We start from the raw sequence: 17,679 nt of genomic DNA, 5'->3' as shown, positions 1-17,679 counted from the left end.
CTCCAGCAAACTTTTCAGTGCCAAATGATTAATCAAAATTTCACCTGCTACCTTAGTAATATGTTCTTATGGGAACTTTAAAAAATCTATGTGACATGTACATGCAAATTCTGTTGTTTTGTTAAGGTCAGTTTTACAAGCCATCAGTAACTGAATGCTTCTTAAATGGTCGATAAATTAATTCTATTATCCATGAGTGGTCCTGAATATGATGCTCGTCTATGAAAAGACTTATTTTATAAGCACAGGTTGATTTCAAGCACACAAAGTTACAGTAGACTTTTTTTGTAAGTGCATTTATTTTTCTAAGACCACACAATACTGGTGTGTATCGTACCACTTTGGGAACAGAATGCAATTTTTTCCCTGTGTTCTTCTTTGTTCCTGCAGCCCCTTCCAACCTCTGGAGGGCTCACTGTTAGGAACACAAGAGCTACATGGAAGAATAGGTGCATGATTTAGGGATGGAGTGAGGAAGGACAAGAGGATGAAATTATTTTCCCTTCCTCTTCCACAAGAATAGTATAGTTCTTCTGAAGGAGAGGGTCAATTTCATCCCATTATCCCTCATCACTTCAGCCCACGGATCTATATAGCTGGTCCTCCACATGGAATCATCTTTCCAAAGTTAAGAAGCAGCAGCATGAATGGAGAGGAAAGCTCTGCAAGCCTTCAGTACATAAACTGCTGGATCTATCCCAATATCCTTTCTTCAATCAACTCTACTAGAAATTAATCAGAGTAACTATGCAATCCACGACAAGGTGTTCTTCTCCCCCAACCCCAAGAAGCAGCACTTCCTTTACCTAATCTAGTTTTGCAAAATATAGTTTTAAAACCCTTAGTTTGACTACAAAGCATCATCTGAATCCCAGAACTAAGAATGAGCTTGTACATGTACTGATGTCAGCCTTCTTTTTCACCACCTTCAAGCTGACAGAGAAACACAAATAATAGTCCATCATTAGTCAAGCAATTTATTCTTCCATCTGTTCTGTGACAAATTCTTATTATGAAAGAACATGCAGGCAATTAAAAGGAAATTAATCATTAGGAAAGCAAACAAAACTTGAAAAAGGATAAGATTGGACAGGATAACAAATAAGAACAGGCACTGTAGTGAGTACTCAATGCTGTGGCAAAGCTTGTGGCTATGCAGAAAATTTGACTGCACTCACCTGCAGCTGATATTCAAGTGGTCTCCAATGCAGTCATATGTGGGTACTGAGCATACAGAGGCCTGCTGCAAGAGAAACTTCCAGAGCTATACCACTCCCAGTATGCCCCTCAGTTTCCCACCCTTTTTCAAGCATAAGTGGGAGGGAAGTGCCTTTTTTAACAGTCAGGCCCCTTCTCATGCTTAGAAGGCAGTTTATGCATATAAATATCATAAACTCCCTTCCTCGTATGTCATAAGCCCAGCTAGGCAGAGTGAATGACAACGGGGCAGGAGCCTGGAAAATTACCAGAACATGATTCAGAGGCAGCAGACTGACTGACAGTCCCTCCACACCCCGGAGAGATGCAAAGATAATGAGGTTACCTAAGAAAACCCTTGTCTAATCCCATCAACACCCTGCTATACTTCCCCCCACCCATTCACCCTAATCAAAGCTATTCAGCAAACCTGGTAGCTTTTCCCATCCAGCGCTCGCCAGGTCATCAAGGAATATTTTTACCTACAGGGAGGTAGGTAGGTAGGGGTGTGTGTGTGTGTGTGTGTTTTCTGGACTCATCCATGCACCCCCAAATTCATTTGAGCCTTCTCTTCCCTCTTCTTCTCTCCATGAAACATGGATCATGTTGCTGCTTCCGTGGACCTCTGCTCTTCAAGAATGGTAACTATTGCCCTCCCTGAAACGGCTTTCTCCCATTTCCCTCCCTGATTTTCTTAGTTAGCCTTATATGAGTGCTGCGTGTATTTATGTTCTTGCCCTTTTTATTTCTCTTTTAATTGAAAAAACCCTTTCCTGTTGAACATCTGCCTGATCTGAGAGCGCTCTAAGGAATAATCCCCATAAACACTGGTGGAGATTCCCACTCTTGCTTGTCTCCTTCATTGCTTATTTCCCCAACTAATTAAAGAGACCTCCTATTTGGCTAACACCTTCCCTCAGTATTTTCTCTGCCATGGCCTGAAAACTCAGCACATGGACAATAAAAGAGTACATGGAGACAGCTCACAGAGGGTCAGGAGGGAGAGGTGTGTGAATGCTCTTGCGAGCACTCAATGAACATCAGTGACAGCTAAGTGCAACCATGTTTTCATTATCATGGTCACAATTCAGTCTCATGTGGGTGAATAGTGAGCAAACTCACTTACCAAAGGAAGACAGCTGTGAAACTCTCAATGAAACAGCTTTTCTTACCATGACACTGAGAGATCTCTGTCTTTTGGTGCTACACCTCTGAAGATGCCAGTCACAGCAGCTGGTGAAACATCAGGAACTACAATGCCAAGACCACGGCTATACAGCCCGGAAAATCCACAACAACCAGCTTTTCTTACTGCAGCTGCTTTTGCAGAATCAACATTCAATGCATAGTCACCACAAAATTAGAATAGGATTCCCATGTACCACCTCTACAGATGGAATTAATTGATAAACCAGCCTGAAAAGCTCCAGAAGTTGTGACACTTGATGGAATGTTCATGTGCATGGATAGGGCAAGCAATTAGAGACAACTTGCAGCATAGTTTAATGGCTAACTGGGACTATGATGAGACCTTAAAACCTTTGGTACTGATACTGTCAAGCAATAGAAAGATTGGTGTCTTTCTTAAACATCCATTTAGAGGGCCCTGTGAAGATTGAGGGGATGCAGTGAACACTGTCATCCTGAGGGATAGGGGGGAAGTGACTAGAGTGATATCTTAGGCCAAATAAAGCTTAGACACTACTTAGGTAAAAAGGAAAGAGTGCAGGACCACAATGGAGTCATTTTCATGTCTAACAGCCCATATCTCAGATACTCTCCTTCCAGATGTGACTGCACCACTAGGAAGCCTATCTTCCAGGAATGCAACTTGAAAGCTTTGGACAATAGTTTGGCCAAGACAAGACGGAGGAGCTAAAATAGGGACACAGGTAGAAACTTCCTCAGGAGGCCCCATAAAAACGTTTTGGTTTTGGATTAAAAAAAAAACCCTGACTCCTAAAATAACAATATTCTATAACAAATGGTTACCTTTTTTGAATGTCACCAAGTATAAACTCCAAACCAGCTATTCCAAATAATTATCAATTCATAAAACCAAACAAATGTGAAGGTATCACAATGTTAAAATAAATACAATTAAAAATTTACAAAAAAACAATAGTTAACATCAGCAGTGTTATAAAATTGGGTTCTATGTATATAGTTAATATAGTAAACTTTGTTATGATGTATGCACTTTTTCCTATGTATCTCTATTAGGGGTGTGCAGGGACAGGAAGCTCCAGTTTTCCCGCTTCAGAATTTCCAAAGCTGGAGCCAGCCAAGGTTTGAAAGCTCTGAAGCTTCCCAAAGAGACCCAAATTTCTTCAGGAAGCTTTGGTTTGGCATTTCCGAATCTGGGCCAGCATGCTGGGCCAGATTTGGAAATTTCAAATCTTTACAAATCGGGTCTGATTTGGGTATTTATCCTGAATCCAAAACCCGAATTACACACTCCTAATTTCTATAACTATTGTACGTGAATAATCTTCTCAGTAAAGCATTAAAAAAACCCGTTGACCTCCCCTTTATGCCACTATGGAAAGCCACCAGAGCATCTTGATGCACCCTAATGGAACTATGAAAAGAGATTCACTTAGCCAAATAAAGGCAGTAATCCAGAAGCTGGCCTAATGGATATGTAAAGGCATTAGCAGAGTCAAGTGAAGACCAAAAGACAACTCTTTAGCCACTTAGCTTTGTATGATTTAATCTTGGACTGTTTTCTGGCACAATCCTAGTGCTGAATCAAGCAGGCTGCATGGTACAAGATGATGTTGTGGTGAAAGTGTGTCCAAAGTGAGGATAAGGCCATGCATACCTTGAGTCAGAAAGAGAGCCAGTGCTCGAATCCAAGCTATGTTCATGATTCCTACTGTTTTCTGGGGACCAACCTGCAGTTAGGTAGTGGAGATGAACTCAACAGGCCATAAGGTGTCTCCAGAACCGACATGATAGGGTGTCTTGAAGGATCTTCAGACTCAAGCACCTCCCCCTCTAAGAGATAGGTGAATGAGTTATTTGGGAACCCTGAAGAAGACAGGGTCCTGTCTGGGTCTTAGACACATGGAACTCTTTGTATGTTAAATAACCCTGCTTGGGATCAGAAGCCTGAGGTGATTTTGGTTTGCTTTGTTTAAATTTTCATTTAGTCTTCTTAGCTGGAGGTTTGGAACTACAGCACTGATCTGTAGCTATAAGAGATGCTGAATGTATCAGTCACAACACAATTTTTAGAAGTGAGGACAGATCTGAGGGGACAGAAGCTTAAGACACTGTTTCGGAGATGCAAAAAGGGAGGGTAAAGAGATATCTTTCTAGTTAGGGGCAGACAAAGCCTTTTCTCAAAGTGCAACCTTCAGCTTGGATGCTCAGTCAAGCCAAGCTTTAGGCATAAACTGATGGCAAATCTTGCACTTTAGATGCCACAAGGGTCAAGTTAAAACCATAAAATATCTTCAAAATAAATATTTATTATACAGTGGCCATTTGACTTCAATTACAGATCGATGACACACACATCCAGACATACTGGAAACTTAATACCAGAATATAACACCAATGAAGAGCTTTGTGTGAGTGCAGTTGCCGTGTGAAGGGATCCATGGCTTGCTGCAACACTTTACATCATACCAGACAATATAGAACATTATAACATCAGGGAAAAATTGATATATATTGGTTTCTGGATGTGTGGGTCTGTTTATTGCTTAAGTGTGTGTTATTGACCACTGAGAAAGGCCCTTGGGCTGAAACACCTGTGGTCTTGTGTTGGTCATTTGACATGTTTATCAACTATATTGGAAGAATGTTATAGCTTATCTAAAGCCTTCCTACGCAGCCTGACATTCAAGCCCTTTGTTTTTAATTACTGAGTACATGATATAGTAAATATTTATTTTTAAAATATATTTTATAGTTTTAGCCTTACCCTTGTACCATCTACAGTATTATTTCGGGTTGAGTAATAGGCCTCTCCCTCTTTTTTTTTTTTGAAACCTTGCACTTTGCCACATCATGCTCCTCTCCCAAACAGAAGACAGAAGGAATGATAATCTGTATGAGGCATTTTAGCATCATACTTGGTGCACTTTTTAAACAAAGCTGTTTCAAGGCTGTTTCAGCCATACTCAAAGTGCTGCTAAGCTAAAATTGCCTCTATAACATGTTCTTCCTTTTTTGCCCCTTTTTGTCCTTTTTTTAAAAAAAAAACTCTGAAGACAGATAGTCCTTACTGTGTTCAAAGAACTATCAGCTATGCTTTACCAAAAGAAACAACAAAAATTAGAATAGTCTCTAAAACAAGAGTCTGCTCTCTGGCAGCAGAGAGGAAAAGCACTCCCCCTTGCTCCTGGAAAAGGGCAGGAAACTGAAAAGCATTCTGCGAGTTGGGGAGCCCCTCAGGTATTTTTAAGAGCTCTAAAAGTTACTCCTGTGGCAGGCCTGCATATGTGCATTGCCCAGATGGGAGTACACTGTGACCATGACAATGAAAACTGAGGGATTAAATAAGTATTAAGGTGATATTTATGGCAGGCTGAAAACAAGGGACAGAAACATATGAGGCTTGACAAATGCATCCCTAATATTAAAATTGCAGGCAAATCTTTCATACAGATGACATGAGCCAAACTTGATATAATTTCATTAACAATGGTGAGGCTTATTAATCCTTTTAGACACTTACAATTAAGAAGAATACAATCTTCCACCCTCAAGCCAATGGCAGTATCTGCAATTAGCCCATCGTCTTTGTACCAAATTTGGCTGCAGCTTCGGATCTCTCTGCACTTACAGATGTTACCAGGGCAAGATCTTTCTTACTCAAGAAGGGCCGCAGCTAGCTTACCATCCAGAGCTGGTGAAAAGTGCCCTGGGGCCACTGCTGCCTCCTGTTTATCCAACTGGAGGCCTGGGTTCAGCAGTACCTCCAAGCTGGGATTCACAGTTCTCAGAAGCCAACTTTATGCCCTCAAAAGGCATTTTTAAACAGCCCAACTGAATTGTAGGAGAAGATAACAAGTTTAAATGATTTAAATGATTATGAAAGCTTTTCTCCTAATATATATTTGTCTCTTTTTTCTTAAAGATATCTTCCTATTATAGTTGACAACTTATTTAACTGAAAAGAGAGATAAAGGGGGAAATATCAGAGGAAAACATATATAACCTTTTCTTTTTCTAATTCAAGAACTGCTATGGTATCTTTTTCCTTTACAAAAAGTAATTTTAAAATGGCTGTAGAGAAAAGACTCTGAAAAGAGGTACAAGATCCTACCATTCTCTGAAAAATAGCAAGAAAATGAATTACTGGTAGCTATGAGAAATGTTTGTATATTTTTCTGCAGACAGTAGCAACAACAATACAGAGGCTGCCATTGCAGATTCCAGCTATATCAGCATCAGTATCTCATGATCACCCCACGTTTTCCATTCAAGGGCAGTATCAGAGGCGTAAATCCACTCATAAGTCGAAACAAGGTATCTCATTAATGAGGAGCAAGAATGTAAGCCAAAGTCAGAAGCAATTCTGACTAGCACAAGGGGAGTTTATCGGTTTTGGTGATAGGCTAACCCACTTTTATGCAGCATGGGTGTCCATTACATCAGATGTTTGGGTGTTAGAAGTTATTAGGAATGATTATAAAATAGAGTTTAACAGTTCCCCGTGTCTACATCTTCCTTGAAAATCTGAGCTGGCTGCAGAGTTGTCAACTCTGCTAGAAAAGGGAGGGGTACAACAAGTACCTATGTCAAACTCAGACTGGGGTTTTATTCAAGGTTCTTCTTAGTCTAGAAGGAGGACAGGGGTTTTAGACCCATTTTAGACCTGAAAAAATTGAATAAGATAGTCAGAATAAGTAAATTTAGAATGGTAACACTCAATGTGATGTTACAATTAGCACCCCATGATTCTTGGTGTGCAGTCTTGGATCTTAAAGATGCTTACTTTCATATTTCCATCCATTCATCCAATGGAAAATTCCTAAGATTTCAGTTTGGAGAAACCTCTTACCAATATCAGGTCCTACCATTTGGACTAGCTATGGCTCCAAGAATATTTACTAAGTGCACGGCTGAGTAGATGCACACCTGAAAACTAGAGGTTGTTCCATCTGCCCATATCTGGATGACTGGTTGATTTCTGCCCATTCTAAAGAGGCCTTACACAAGCACATAAACCTGGCTTTAGAGATGTGTCAATACTTGGGGTTAATGATTAATTTTAAGAAATCCAACCTCAGTCCCTCTAGAAAAGTGCTATTTATTGGGGCATTGCTGGATTCTTCTTTAAATAAGGCTTTTCTCCCACTGGAGAGAGCACAAAAACTAAAGACCATAGTCAAATCTGTGATAAACTGTAAATTTCAAACACTTCTTGAACTGATGGCTGTTACTACGGCTGTGAGCCCCCTAGCAAGACTGCATATGAAGGGCCACAGCTGTGATTTCTATCTGTGCACAACCCGTTGATGCATGGACAAAATAAAAAGTATTCTTTTCCCAGAGTGGTTGTGAAATCGGGGTACATTGATACCCGGCAGCTGTTGTAATCGTAGCTTCGATTTTTTGAAATCCAAACTGAACCCCTCTGAATAGATGGGGATCTAACAACAGCTGCCTCAATGGAAATCTGGGGACACATTGTGACCATCTCACAACCCATGGTACTTGGTTGAAGGGTGAGAGAAATTTATATATCAATGTGTTAGAAATGGGGGCAGCTCATTACGCCTTTATTTCCTTCACAGACATCGTGAAAAACAAGCATGTACAAATTCAACAAACAGGGAGGCATTACTTCCAGGACTGTCTGTCTGGAATACATGTGGATCTGGGATTGGGCAGTATGACACAACGTCTCCCTACAGGCCATTCATGTTCCAGAGACATCCAATCTCATTGCAGACTGACTGAGCAGGCATGTTCTGAAGGCCTTTCAGAAACAGTTTAGATGTTTAGTGTGAAAAAACTGTCTTTTTGTCTACAGGGGAAAGAGATGCTAAAATTGCAGCCAGATAAACCTCGATGGAAGGGAAAGAAAGCCCAGCATGTTTAAGGCTCAAAAGATATTCCAGGACAGAGGCTAGCATTAGGCTTTCTAGAATTTAAAATAACCTCTGCCACTTCATGAGGGAGGCGATCTACTGCAGAATCAACCATGTCATCAGTTTGAGTCTGGGTATAATATAAGGTCTGTTACCAACGGAAAGTGTTGACATTTGCCCTTGTCCATCAAAAAACTGTGAAACCATGCCTGATATGGCCAGAAGGGTGTTATTACTACGCAATCCATCCTTTCCATCTGAGTTTTGCTGATGGAGCGAGCAAAGAGGAGTATGGGTAGGAAGGTGTAAAATAGGTACCCTGACCATGTTAACTGAAAGGCATTTCCCAGGGACCCTAAGTCCATTCCTCCTGTGGAACAGAACAGATTCTCCTCTGTCGTGAACAGGTCTATGTCTGGGAATCTCCATAACAAGAAAATCTGCATGTGGGATATTGGTGTACTGCAAGCCATACGGAATATTATCCCAGACAAAACCACAGTAAACCTCGCCACTGAACTTTGTCACTTCGTACTCACTCACAATTACTTCGAATTTGGTGACAACTTATATCTACAGGTGAATGGCACAGCCATGGGCACACGCATGGCACCACAATATGCTAACATATTCATGGCGGACTTAGAGCAACGCTTCCTCAGCTCCCATCCACTGGAACCACTACTATACGTAAGATTCCTGGATGACATCTTCATCATTTGGACCCATGGGAAGGAAGCCCTTGAGAGATTTCATCAGGACTTCAATAACTTTCACCCTACTATCAACCTAAGCCTGGACCACTCTACACAACAGGTACACTTCCTGGACACCACTGTACAACTACATAATGGACGAATAAATACCACCTTATACCGGAAACCAACAGACCGATACTCATATCTACATGCCTCCAGCTTCCACCCTAAACATACCACTCGGTCTATTGTCTACAGCCGAGCCTTACGTTACAACCGTATCTGCTCCAATGCTCTCGACCGAGACTCACACTTAAGAGATTTACAACAAGCATTTTTGAGACTACAGTACCCACCAAATGAAGTGAAGAAACAAATCAACAGGGCCAGACTAGTACCCAGAAACAGTCTGCTCCAGGACAAACCTAAAGGAACTAACAACAGAACACCACTGGTTGTCACCTATAGCTCCCAGCTCAAACCCATCCAACGTATCATCAGTGAGCTACAACCCATCCTGGAAAATGATACTTCTCTCTCAGAAGTCCTGGGTGGAAGACCTTTCCTTGCCTACAGACAGCCCCCCAATCTTAAACGACTTCTCACTTACAATCATGAATCGGCCAGCAGAGTCACCAGCACAGGTACCAGGCCCTGCAACAGACCCAGATGCCAGCTCTGCCCCTATATCTACCCAGGGAATACAATTACAGGACCCAATGGCATCAACTACACTGTCTCTGGCTCTTACAGCTGCTCATCCTCCAATCTGATATATGCCCTCATGTGCCAACAATGTCCTTCTGCTCTGTACATTGGACAAACCAGCCAACCTCTACGCAAAAGAATAAATGGACACAAATCTGACATTGGAAATGGAAACGTCCAAAAACCAGTGGGAGAACACTTCAATCTACCAGGACATTCCACCAAAGACTTAAAGGTCGCTGTGGTTCAACAGAAACCTTTCAAAAACAAAATCCAACGGGAGGCTGCTGAATTGGAATTCATATGCAAATTTGACTCTGTCAAGCTGGGACTGAATAGAGACTATGAATGGTTATCACATTATCACAGGTAACAGATTCCCTTTACAGAGGCGTGGTCTGGGGGAGCCCAGTGACGCCTGGTGTGGGCTTTCGGGGACCACAGTTCTCTTTGTCAGATGCAGCTGGCAGGGAGAGCTGTGGTCATCGAAGGCTTATACTACATAGGAATTGGATACTTTCACTGCTACAAACTAATACGGCAAACTGACTGCACACCAAAAGGAGATGTTTACATTTCCAAGCAAAGGAATGTTTTGACTGCTTCCACGCTAATTGCATTCTGTCTCCTTGTGATATATGACCCCTTCTTTCTCCCCTCTCTCCCCTCCTCTTCTGTATTTGACCAGTTCGGATCATGCATCTGACGAAGAGAGCTTGATTCTCGAAAGCTTATGCTACAATAAAATTGGTTAGTCTTAAAGGTGCTACTGGACTCTTTTTGATTTTGCTACTACAGACTAACATGGCTAACTCCTCTGGTTGTATGTATGACTCCTTCAGTGACCGCTCATGAGTGGAAAATGCCTGCCTGCTCAGTCTGCAATGAGATTGGATGTCTGTAGTAGCAAAACAGAAGAGTCCAGTAGCACGTTTAAGACTAACCAACCTTACTGTAGTATAAGCTTTCGAGAACCACAGTTCTCTTCATCAGATACATCTATTGGACTTTTTTCTATTTTAAAAAAGCATAATTGCATATGATGCTTTTTTAAAAAAAATGAAATCAGCTCTTTTTATTTCATAGGCAAGTGATTTCATACCCTGGAAATTCTTCCTGAAATTAAACATAATTTCTCTTAATATATTTCAATTTAAGATTTTAAATCAAAGAGCCCAGTTGTTCAGCTCTATTGTATAATCAATGATACCCTATCAGCAGGCTAATAACGAAAGCTATTACAAAACAGTATCTTTGACAGGTCAAAAAGAAGGCAGTTTCAAATAGAAAATCAAAAGCAAACACTTTTTCATGGCTTTATTGTTTCCATAGCATTCTTCTACATTACAATGGCAGAAGGTAGATCAGTACACAGCTCTTTTTAATAAAATAGGGCTATAGTTAAAGTCCAAACTTGGGGATCACAGCTTGCAAGTCAATTCCAAAGCAGGGCTACCAATTTCATTTATCCTGTAGGCCCGCAAATAATTTACCAGATAATACAACAATTTTTTTTTAAAAGAACGAAAATCAGTGAATTCACCTGCTACTTTAAACTACTGAATTACATTATTCAGAATCAGACAAAGAAAATCATATGAGTAAACTGGGGGCCAGTTTGGTGTAGTGGTTAAGAGCTGTAGGACTCTAATCTGGAGAATCAGGGTTGATTCCTCACTTCTCCACTTGAAGCCAGCTGGGTGACCTTGGGTAAATCACAGCTTTTCCAGAGCTCTCTCAGCCTCACCCACCTCACAGGGTGGTTATTGTGAGGATAACAACATACTTTGTAAACCGCTCTGAATGGGCGGTAAACCGCTCTGAGTGGGCAGTAAACTGTTCTGAGTGAGCACTAAGTTGTCCTGAAAGGCAGTATATAAATCGAATGTTGTTGCTGTTGTTGCTATTGTTGTTATTAAAACAATCCAGCAACGGCTTCAATGGAAAAAAAATTCAGGCCCAAATAAAACCTTCGAATTGGGATGCAATTTACAGAGATTACTCCACTCTTCAGTTAAGGGATCCTCCCTCCCAAATTATTTTTTAAATTATTTTTTATTTTATCGTATTTATATTCCGCCCTCCCCGCAAGCAGGCTCAGGGTGGATAACAGCATTAAAACATTTAAAACATTTCATATAAAACATTTAAAAGCATTGTACAAAAATATTTAAAAAATAGCAGCACTCTTTTTCTTGATGGCGGCAATACTGTTAATTACAAAAAGTGCAACAGTGCAGTTGAACATAGCAGCAGCTTAAGAACAGTGGCGGGCAGCTCTCATAGGGAGGGGAGTAGATGTTACATCCTCCAGCCAGTGGAGGCCCAGCCTCAGCCATAAGCCTGGTGGAACAACTCTGTCTTACAGGCCTGGCGGAAAGATAGTAGATCCTGCCGGGCTCTGGTCTCGGTAGACAGAGCGTTCCACCAGGTAGGAGCCAGGACTGAGAAAGCTTTGGCTCTAGTCGAGGCCAGGCGGGCCTCCTTGGAGCCAGGGACTGATAACAATTGCAGAATATAGGAGAACATGTCCCCATTCTACAAATCGCTAAAATTCTGAACTGCCGGATCAGGATTAGGCAGGTTTCACACACACACATGACCCACAATCAGATCTAAATCAGTGGATCACCCTCACAGAGGGACATACACACCTGGAATGGAAGGCCTTAACTGCTGCCACTTCACAAACTTTGTTGAGAGTGCCTTAAATGTACCAAGGGATTAATTTTGTTGATTAGTTTGAATTGAATGATTAGTTAAATCCCCCCTCCCCACCTTCAGGAAAGCTGCTATCACCAAAGACTAAAGCATGGATGTTTGTATATATTTAACCTTAGAAGCAAAGTATTTCCTTCTGTTCCTTGTAAAACATGCAAAATGCTTGGCACTACCCATCAGGGGAGAGAAGCAAGCATATCATAACTTTATTTTTCTATTGCATTTTTATGTAAATTAAGAGGGCACTTTTTAATCACCCCTCCCTCCTGTTCTCTAGGTCTTTTTCCATTTTTTTTGCGCAGTTTTGTACATGTAATATGGTAAAACGCATCAAGATGTACTAGTATTAGTCTAGAAGGTGGTCCCTGCCTTCTTTATAAAAAGAATTCCAGTAGTGACTACCAACGGGTAATCCGGTACGTTTTCTCTGTTTTACATTCTTTTTTAAAGTGGTCACAATCTGCATCATCTATAATATAAACATCCATCAATGGCTTTCCATCCATCAAAATACTTTCCTGGCATGTATTCAGAATCTAAAGAAAAATATCCTCCTTTCACTCAAGCAAGAGACTGAGAAGAAGGGAAAGCTTAACAGCGTCGGCAGCTGACGTCTAAATAGTTCGTATTTTTAAAAGAGATGTTCAGATTGTGACTACTTTAAAAAAGAATGTGAAATGGGGAAAATGCACCAGATTACCCGTTGGTAGTCACTACTGAAATCCTTTGTTTATCAAGAAGGCATGGGCCAGCTTGGAACTTCGCAGCAACAGCAGAACTTTTTGTTACACGTTAATCACTTTGTGAATGGATCGTATGAGCACTGTCACTTTAAAAAATATTGTTTTCTTCTGCTGCCACAGACTGGTTGGACTTCGCAATATTGTTCTTGGGCTAGTGCAATAACTGATTTGTTCTGAATGTATTTATGATTTGAATTGCACTAGCACTGCACTGTTGTAAATTACCTTTTCTAACGTGGTACTTACAATTTTCTTGCTAGAGATTGGTTTGTAATAATGATGTTATGGTTTAGTTGTGCACAAATGTGTGATTTCTGATGTATTGTATATATGATACTTTGTCTATGTATTTAATACATTTCATAATTTAATTTACTTTGGAATCACAACTTATTACATATAGCTCTTTACTGGAGATTGTTAGTCTTCACAATTTTGGTTTCCTTTGCTAGCTCTGTCATGAATCAAGTCTCTACTAGACACAGGCACGGAACAAGAAAAAAACGAACCATGTGGTTAATGGTCCGTTCATTTTCACGGAACATGAACCACAAAATAGCCAAACTTGAGCCAGTTCTGAACCGGTTCGAGGGAGCCCAGAATGGGCACCTTCACGCTCACAGCCAAACGAAACAAGACTTTCCCAATGTCCAATACCCACCAAATTTGCAGGTGACCTAGTCCTCACTGTCCTCTAAAGACCGCCCCCCCCCCCAAGTTTCAGAGAGACTGAACCCCGGGAAAGCCATGATCCATGGGTCCCTCCCTTTCCTGTCATTTTCTCTTCACAGTGGCAAAAACTGGTGTGTCTGCTGGAAGCTATTTTGAGGGGCTACAAATTGACCTTCCCAATGTCCAATACCCACCAAATTTTCAGGGGACCTAGTCCTCACCCCTCAAGTTTCAGAGAGATTGAACCCTGGGAAAAGCATGACCCATGGGTCTCCCCCTTCCTGTTATTTTTCTCCTCACAGTAGTAAAAACTGGAGTGTCTACTGGAAGCTACTTTGAGGGGCTACAAACTGACCATCCCAATGTCTAATACCCATCAAATTTGCAGGAGACATAGTCCTCACTGTCCTCTAAAGACCCTCCAAGTTTCAGAGAGATTGAACCCAGGAAAGGCATGATCCATGGGTCCCCCCTTTCCTGTCATTTTCTCTTCACAGTGGCAAAAACTGGAGTGTCTGCTGGCAGCTACTTTGAGGGGCTGGCCCTTTTCCTGGCTGGATAGGTCAGAGTGGGAGCTCTCTAGTTCACAGGGACAGCTGCCAATCAAGCGTGGAGGCCTCAGATTGCGGGCAACCAAAAGGCTGCCACCGTTGCCTGGGCAATGGATTGAATGGTGCAAAGTGTCTGGCTTCCCGAACCAGCAACGGAACAGAACGGCAGGAAAAGTCGCTTGTTCCGTAAAAACACGGGCCCATTGAACACGTTTCTTTGAAAACGAACCAGCCGTTCCGTTCGGAATTTTGTTCCATGGTTCGTTTTGTGCCCATCTCTACTCTCTACTAATTACATTCTACCACCAGAGGCAGAGCAGCACCTGGCTCCTTCCTGCTTGGCTCTTAGGATATCAAAAACTTCTCAGCTTGGGAGGAGGGGCTAGGAAGCCACCATTCAAGCTATTGCTGTTCTACTCTAGGTGGCAGTTTTTAAATTTTTATAGTTTTATTGTTGTTGTCTTTATACTGTAAGCCACCATGAGTGCTGTAAAGTAGAAATGTGTATAATAAATATTTTAAATAAATAAAACATAAAATAGCAATGTATTATCATGCCAATCATAAAAGTTACTTAAAGTAACATATTTATTCAGAAAAACAAATACCTCATTCACACAGACATGCACATACCTTAACAACGGGATTCAGCAGAACTACACCTGATTTTTTTGTAATTACTTGTTTTGTTTGGTAGTGGTGTTCTATAAGCTGAGGAATAGTTGCAAACCCGGTTCCTTCAAATCGATACTGATTCTGTAAAGGAAAAATGGAAAAGGAATTAAGCAACCTGTTGCCATTAATACGTACAGGTATCTCGTTAGCATCATCATATACATCACGTCTTGTGTAAGATGTCTCTACACAAGACATCTTACACAGAGAGGCTCAAGTGACTTACAGTACTTTCTGTCTGGTCTTATATTCAGGTGTACTCTGACTTCCTAGCAGTGTGTGTGTCATGGGCCAGCCTCAGCCCAGCATCTTACCGTCACCTCTTCAGAGAACAGAACCCATCTCTATGCCAGAGAAGCCTGCACCAGAGCCTGCCGTAATGCCAGAAGAGCTTTCAAAGGAGCAGCAAGTAACGCAGCTGAACTCTTGGTTTGCGACCTCAGCTCGACTCCTGGACTTGCACCTGCCCACCTTGTTATTGGACTGCCTTGCCTGTGGACTGACTCAGGTCGTTGGACTTGCTTTTGGACTGCCTAGCTCATTTACGACCTCAGACTATCGAACCTATTCATAGCTTCTTTGCCCGCCAGGCATCCCATCCCCAACCTGGACTGGCGCCTAGCCTCTGGGTGCAACAGCATGTAAATCCACAATAGGAGAACAAGGGTAAGATCTTTCACCTCGTGTAAGATATCCTATGTAGAGTGACTCCTAGAATCCCTTGAAAATGAAGTGACGTGACTCAATTACAAAAGAATGCAAAAAAGCAATTAAAAAATCAGCATAATCCTAAGCATGTTTACCTAGAATTAAGTTACAGTAAACTGAGGAGGACTAACTCCTATGTCTATGTGTGTATCAAAAAAGTGAGTAAAAATGTATTCTCATTGAATATATTTGCGCGAATACCATTTTGCTCGATTTTAAAGACAAAATGCTATAGAATTGATGCATGAAGTGGTAGTTAAGGCTACATTATAAAACAGTTTAAGATGTCAGTATTTACAGAGTGAAAATTCTTTGCCTGCATTATTTCCATGACTAAAAAACAGATGAGTGGAAAACAATTTAACTTATCTCAATTACTTTCGACTTAGAGATATGAATATTATTATTAGAAGGAAATAGAAGATTTCTATTCACTTACCGTGAAGCTTTCTTTCTAAGTGGTCCAGGAGTGGGGCAGTCCATACTTTTGGGATATAGCTCCTCCTCTCTGAAGGCAGAGTCAGTCAGCTGATTTTGATCCCAGAGGTGAGGGGCATGTCCCTGGAATCACAATACCAAGAGGGAAAAATAACTCCCTTCAATTTTAGTTTTTAGAAATAGAAAGTGCCGTCCCTTGAATCCAGAGGGAGGAAGACTATCATCCTAACTCTTCATCCACTCCTGGAAGCCACCCCCCCAGGAAACTCGGGTGGGTAGAACTGCCCCACTCCTGGACCACTGAGAAAGAAAGCTTTACAGTAAATGAATACAAATCTTCCATTCTCCAGTGGTCCTAGGAGTGGAACAGGCCATACTTTCGGGACATACAAGAGCAGTCTGCCCCAGGGTGGAGAGTTCGGCTTCCAGGCCAGGGGAGTGTGTTGTGGTACCCTCCTGCCGAAGACTGACTCTAGGGAGGACAACTTATCTATCCTATATTTCTTGATGAGAGAAAATACTGATTTCCATGTGGCCATCTTATCAATCATTTCTAATGACTAAAGGATTTTTAGGCTGCCCATGTCACTGCTTCCCTTAGTGAGTGCGCCCTGACGTCTAGGGGCATCTCCAGACCTCTGGCTTGACATGTCAAAATTACGTACCCTCTGCTTTACCTACTTAGCCAAGAAAAGGACACTCTCTGCCCCAAGGAGGACCTCCACACAACTAGCATCCCAGACTTGTGAAAAACTGTTCAGTCCTGCCCAAGTGGAATTTCATGTCTCTATGTATATCAATCAAAGTAGTGAGATTCTTTTTTTTCTTCCTTGTGCTTTGGATTAGGTTAGAAGGAGAAAAGTATTATCTCTTCTATCGTATGAAAATGTGGAGTTCACCTTCGGAAAAAAGTTGGTTCCGTTCAAAACTTGCTCTACCATCTTGAAGGCAAGGGCATGGATCTCTATCTACTGCTAGTGTCTGCCATTCTGACACTTGTCTCGCTGATTTTATTCCCATCTGAAAGATGGCTTTAAAGGTCAATTCCTTTAGGGAACATGAGGTCATAGGCTCAAAGCGTCTTTCGGATAATGCTCTCAATACCAGATTAAGATTTCACATGGGAAAAACCAGCGAATTCTTGAAGAATTCGAAAATGAAGTCCCCTTTTAGAATCTATTGCCATGAGGGTGATATATAACGGAATGTCCCTTCCTAGAACCCGTAATTATCGAGATGGCAGCTACCTGTTGTCTAAGGGTGGTGGTATTAAGACTTTTCTTCAACCTTTCTTGAAGTAAGGATAGTAACTCCCTAATTATCCCTGAAAAGATACATGACTCTATCCATGCACTTTTCTGGGAACTTGGCAGAAATTTTTATAGACTCTGTGGAACACTTCCTGGAGTCTAGCACAGTACCAATTATGCCTTCTGCTTAGTCCAACCCTATTAGTTGTTTGTGCTCGACCTCCACATTGTGAGGCTTGTCACAGCTGGTCGAGAGAATGATATTG

At 41.5% G+C, this 17,679-nt stretch overlaps 1 protein-coding gene across 1 annotated transcript in view; it reads right to left on the bottom strand.

The window, feature by feature from the left end:
* Positions 1 to 17,679, bottom strand: part of FER (FER tyrosine kinase) — a 245,382-nt gene that overhangs the window by 135,494 nt on the left and 92,209 nt on the right. Inside the window, exon 14 of the mRNA XM_054986263.1 lies at positions 14,976 to 15,098. Coding sequence (XP_054842238.1) covers positions 14,976 to 15,098 — 123 coding nt within the window. The remainder of the gene's footprint in view (positions 1 to 14,975; positions 15,099 to 17,679) is intronic.

Source organism: Eublepharis macularius, chromosome 8 (genome assembly GCF_028583425.1).
Source record: "Eublepharis macularius isolate TG4126 chromosome 8, MPM_Emac_v1.0, whole genome shotgun sequence".
NCBI lineage: Eukaryota > Metazoa > Chordata > Lepidosauria > Squamata > Eublepharidae > Eublepharis > Eublepharis macularius.
Note: the sequence above shows the minus strand (reverse complement) of the source record. Positions and strands in the feature narration are given on the sequence as shown.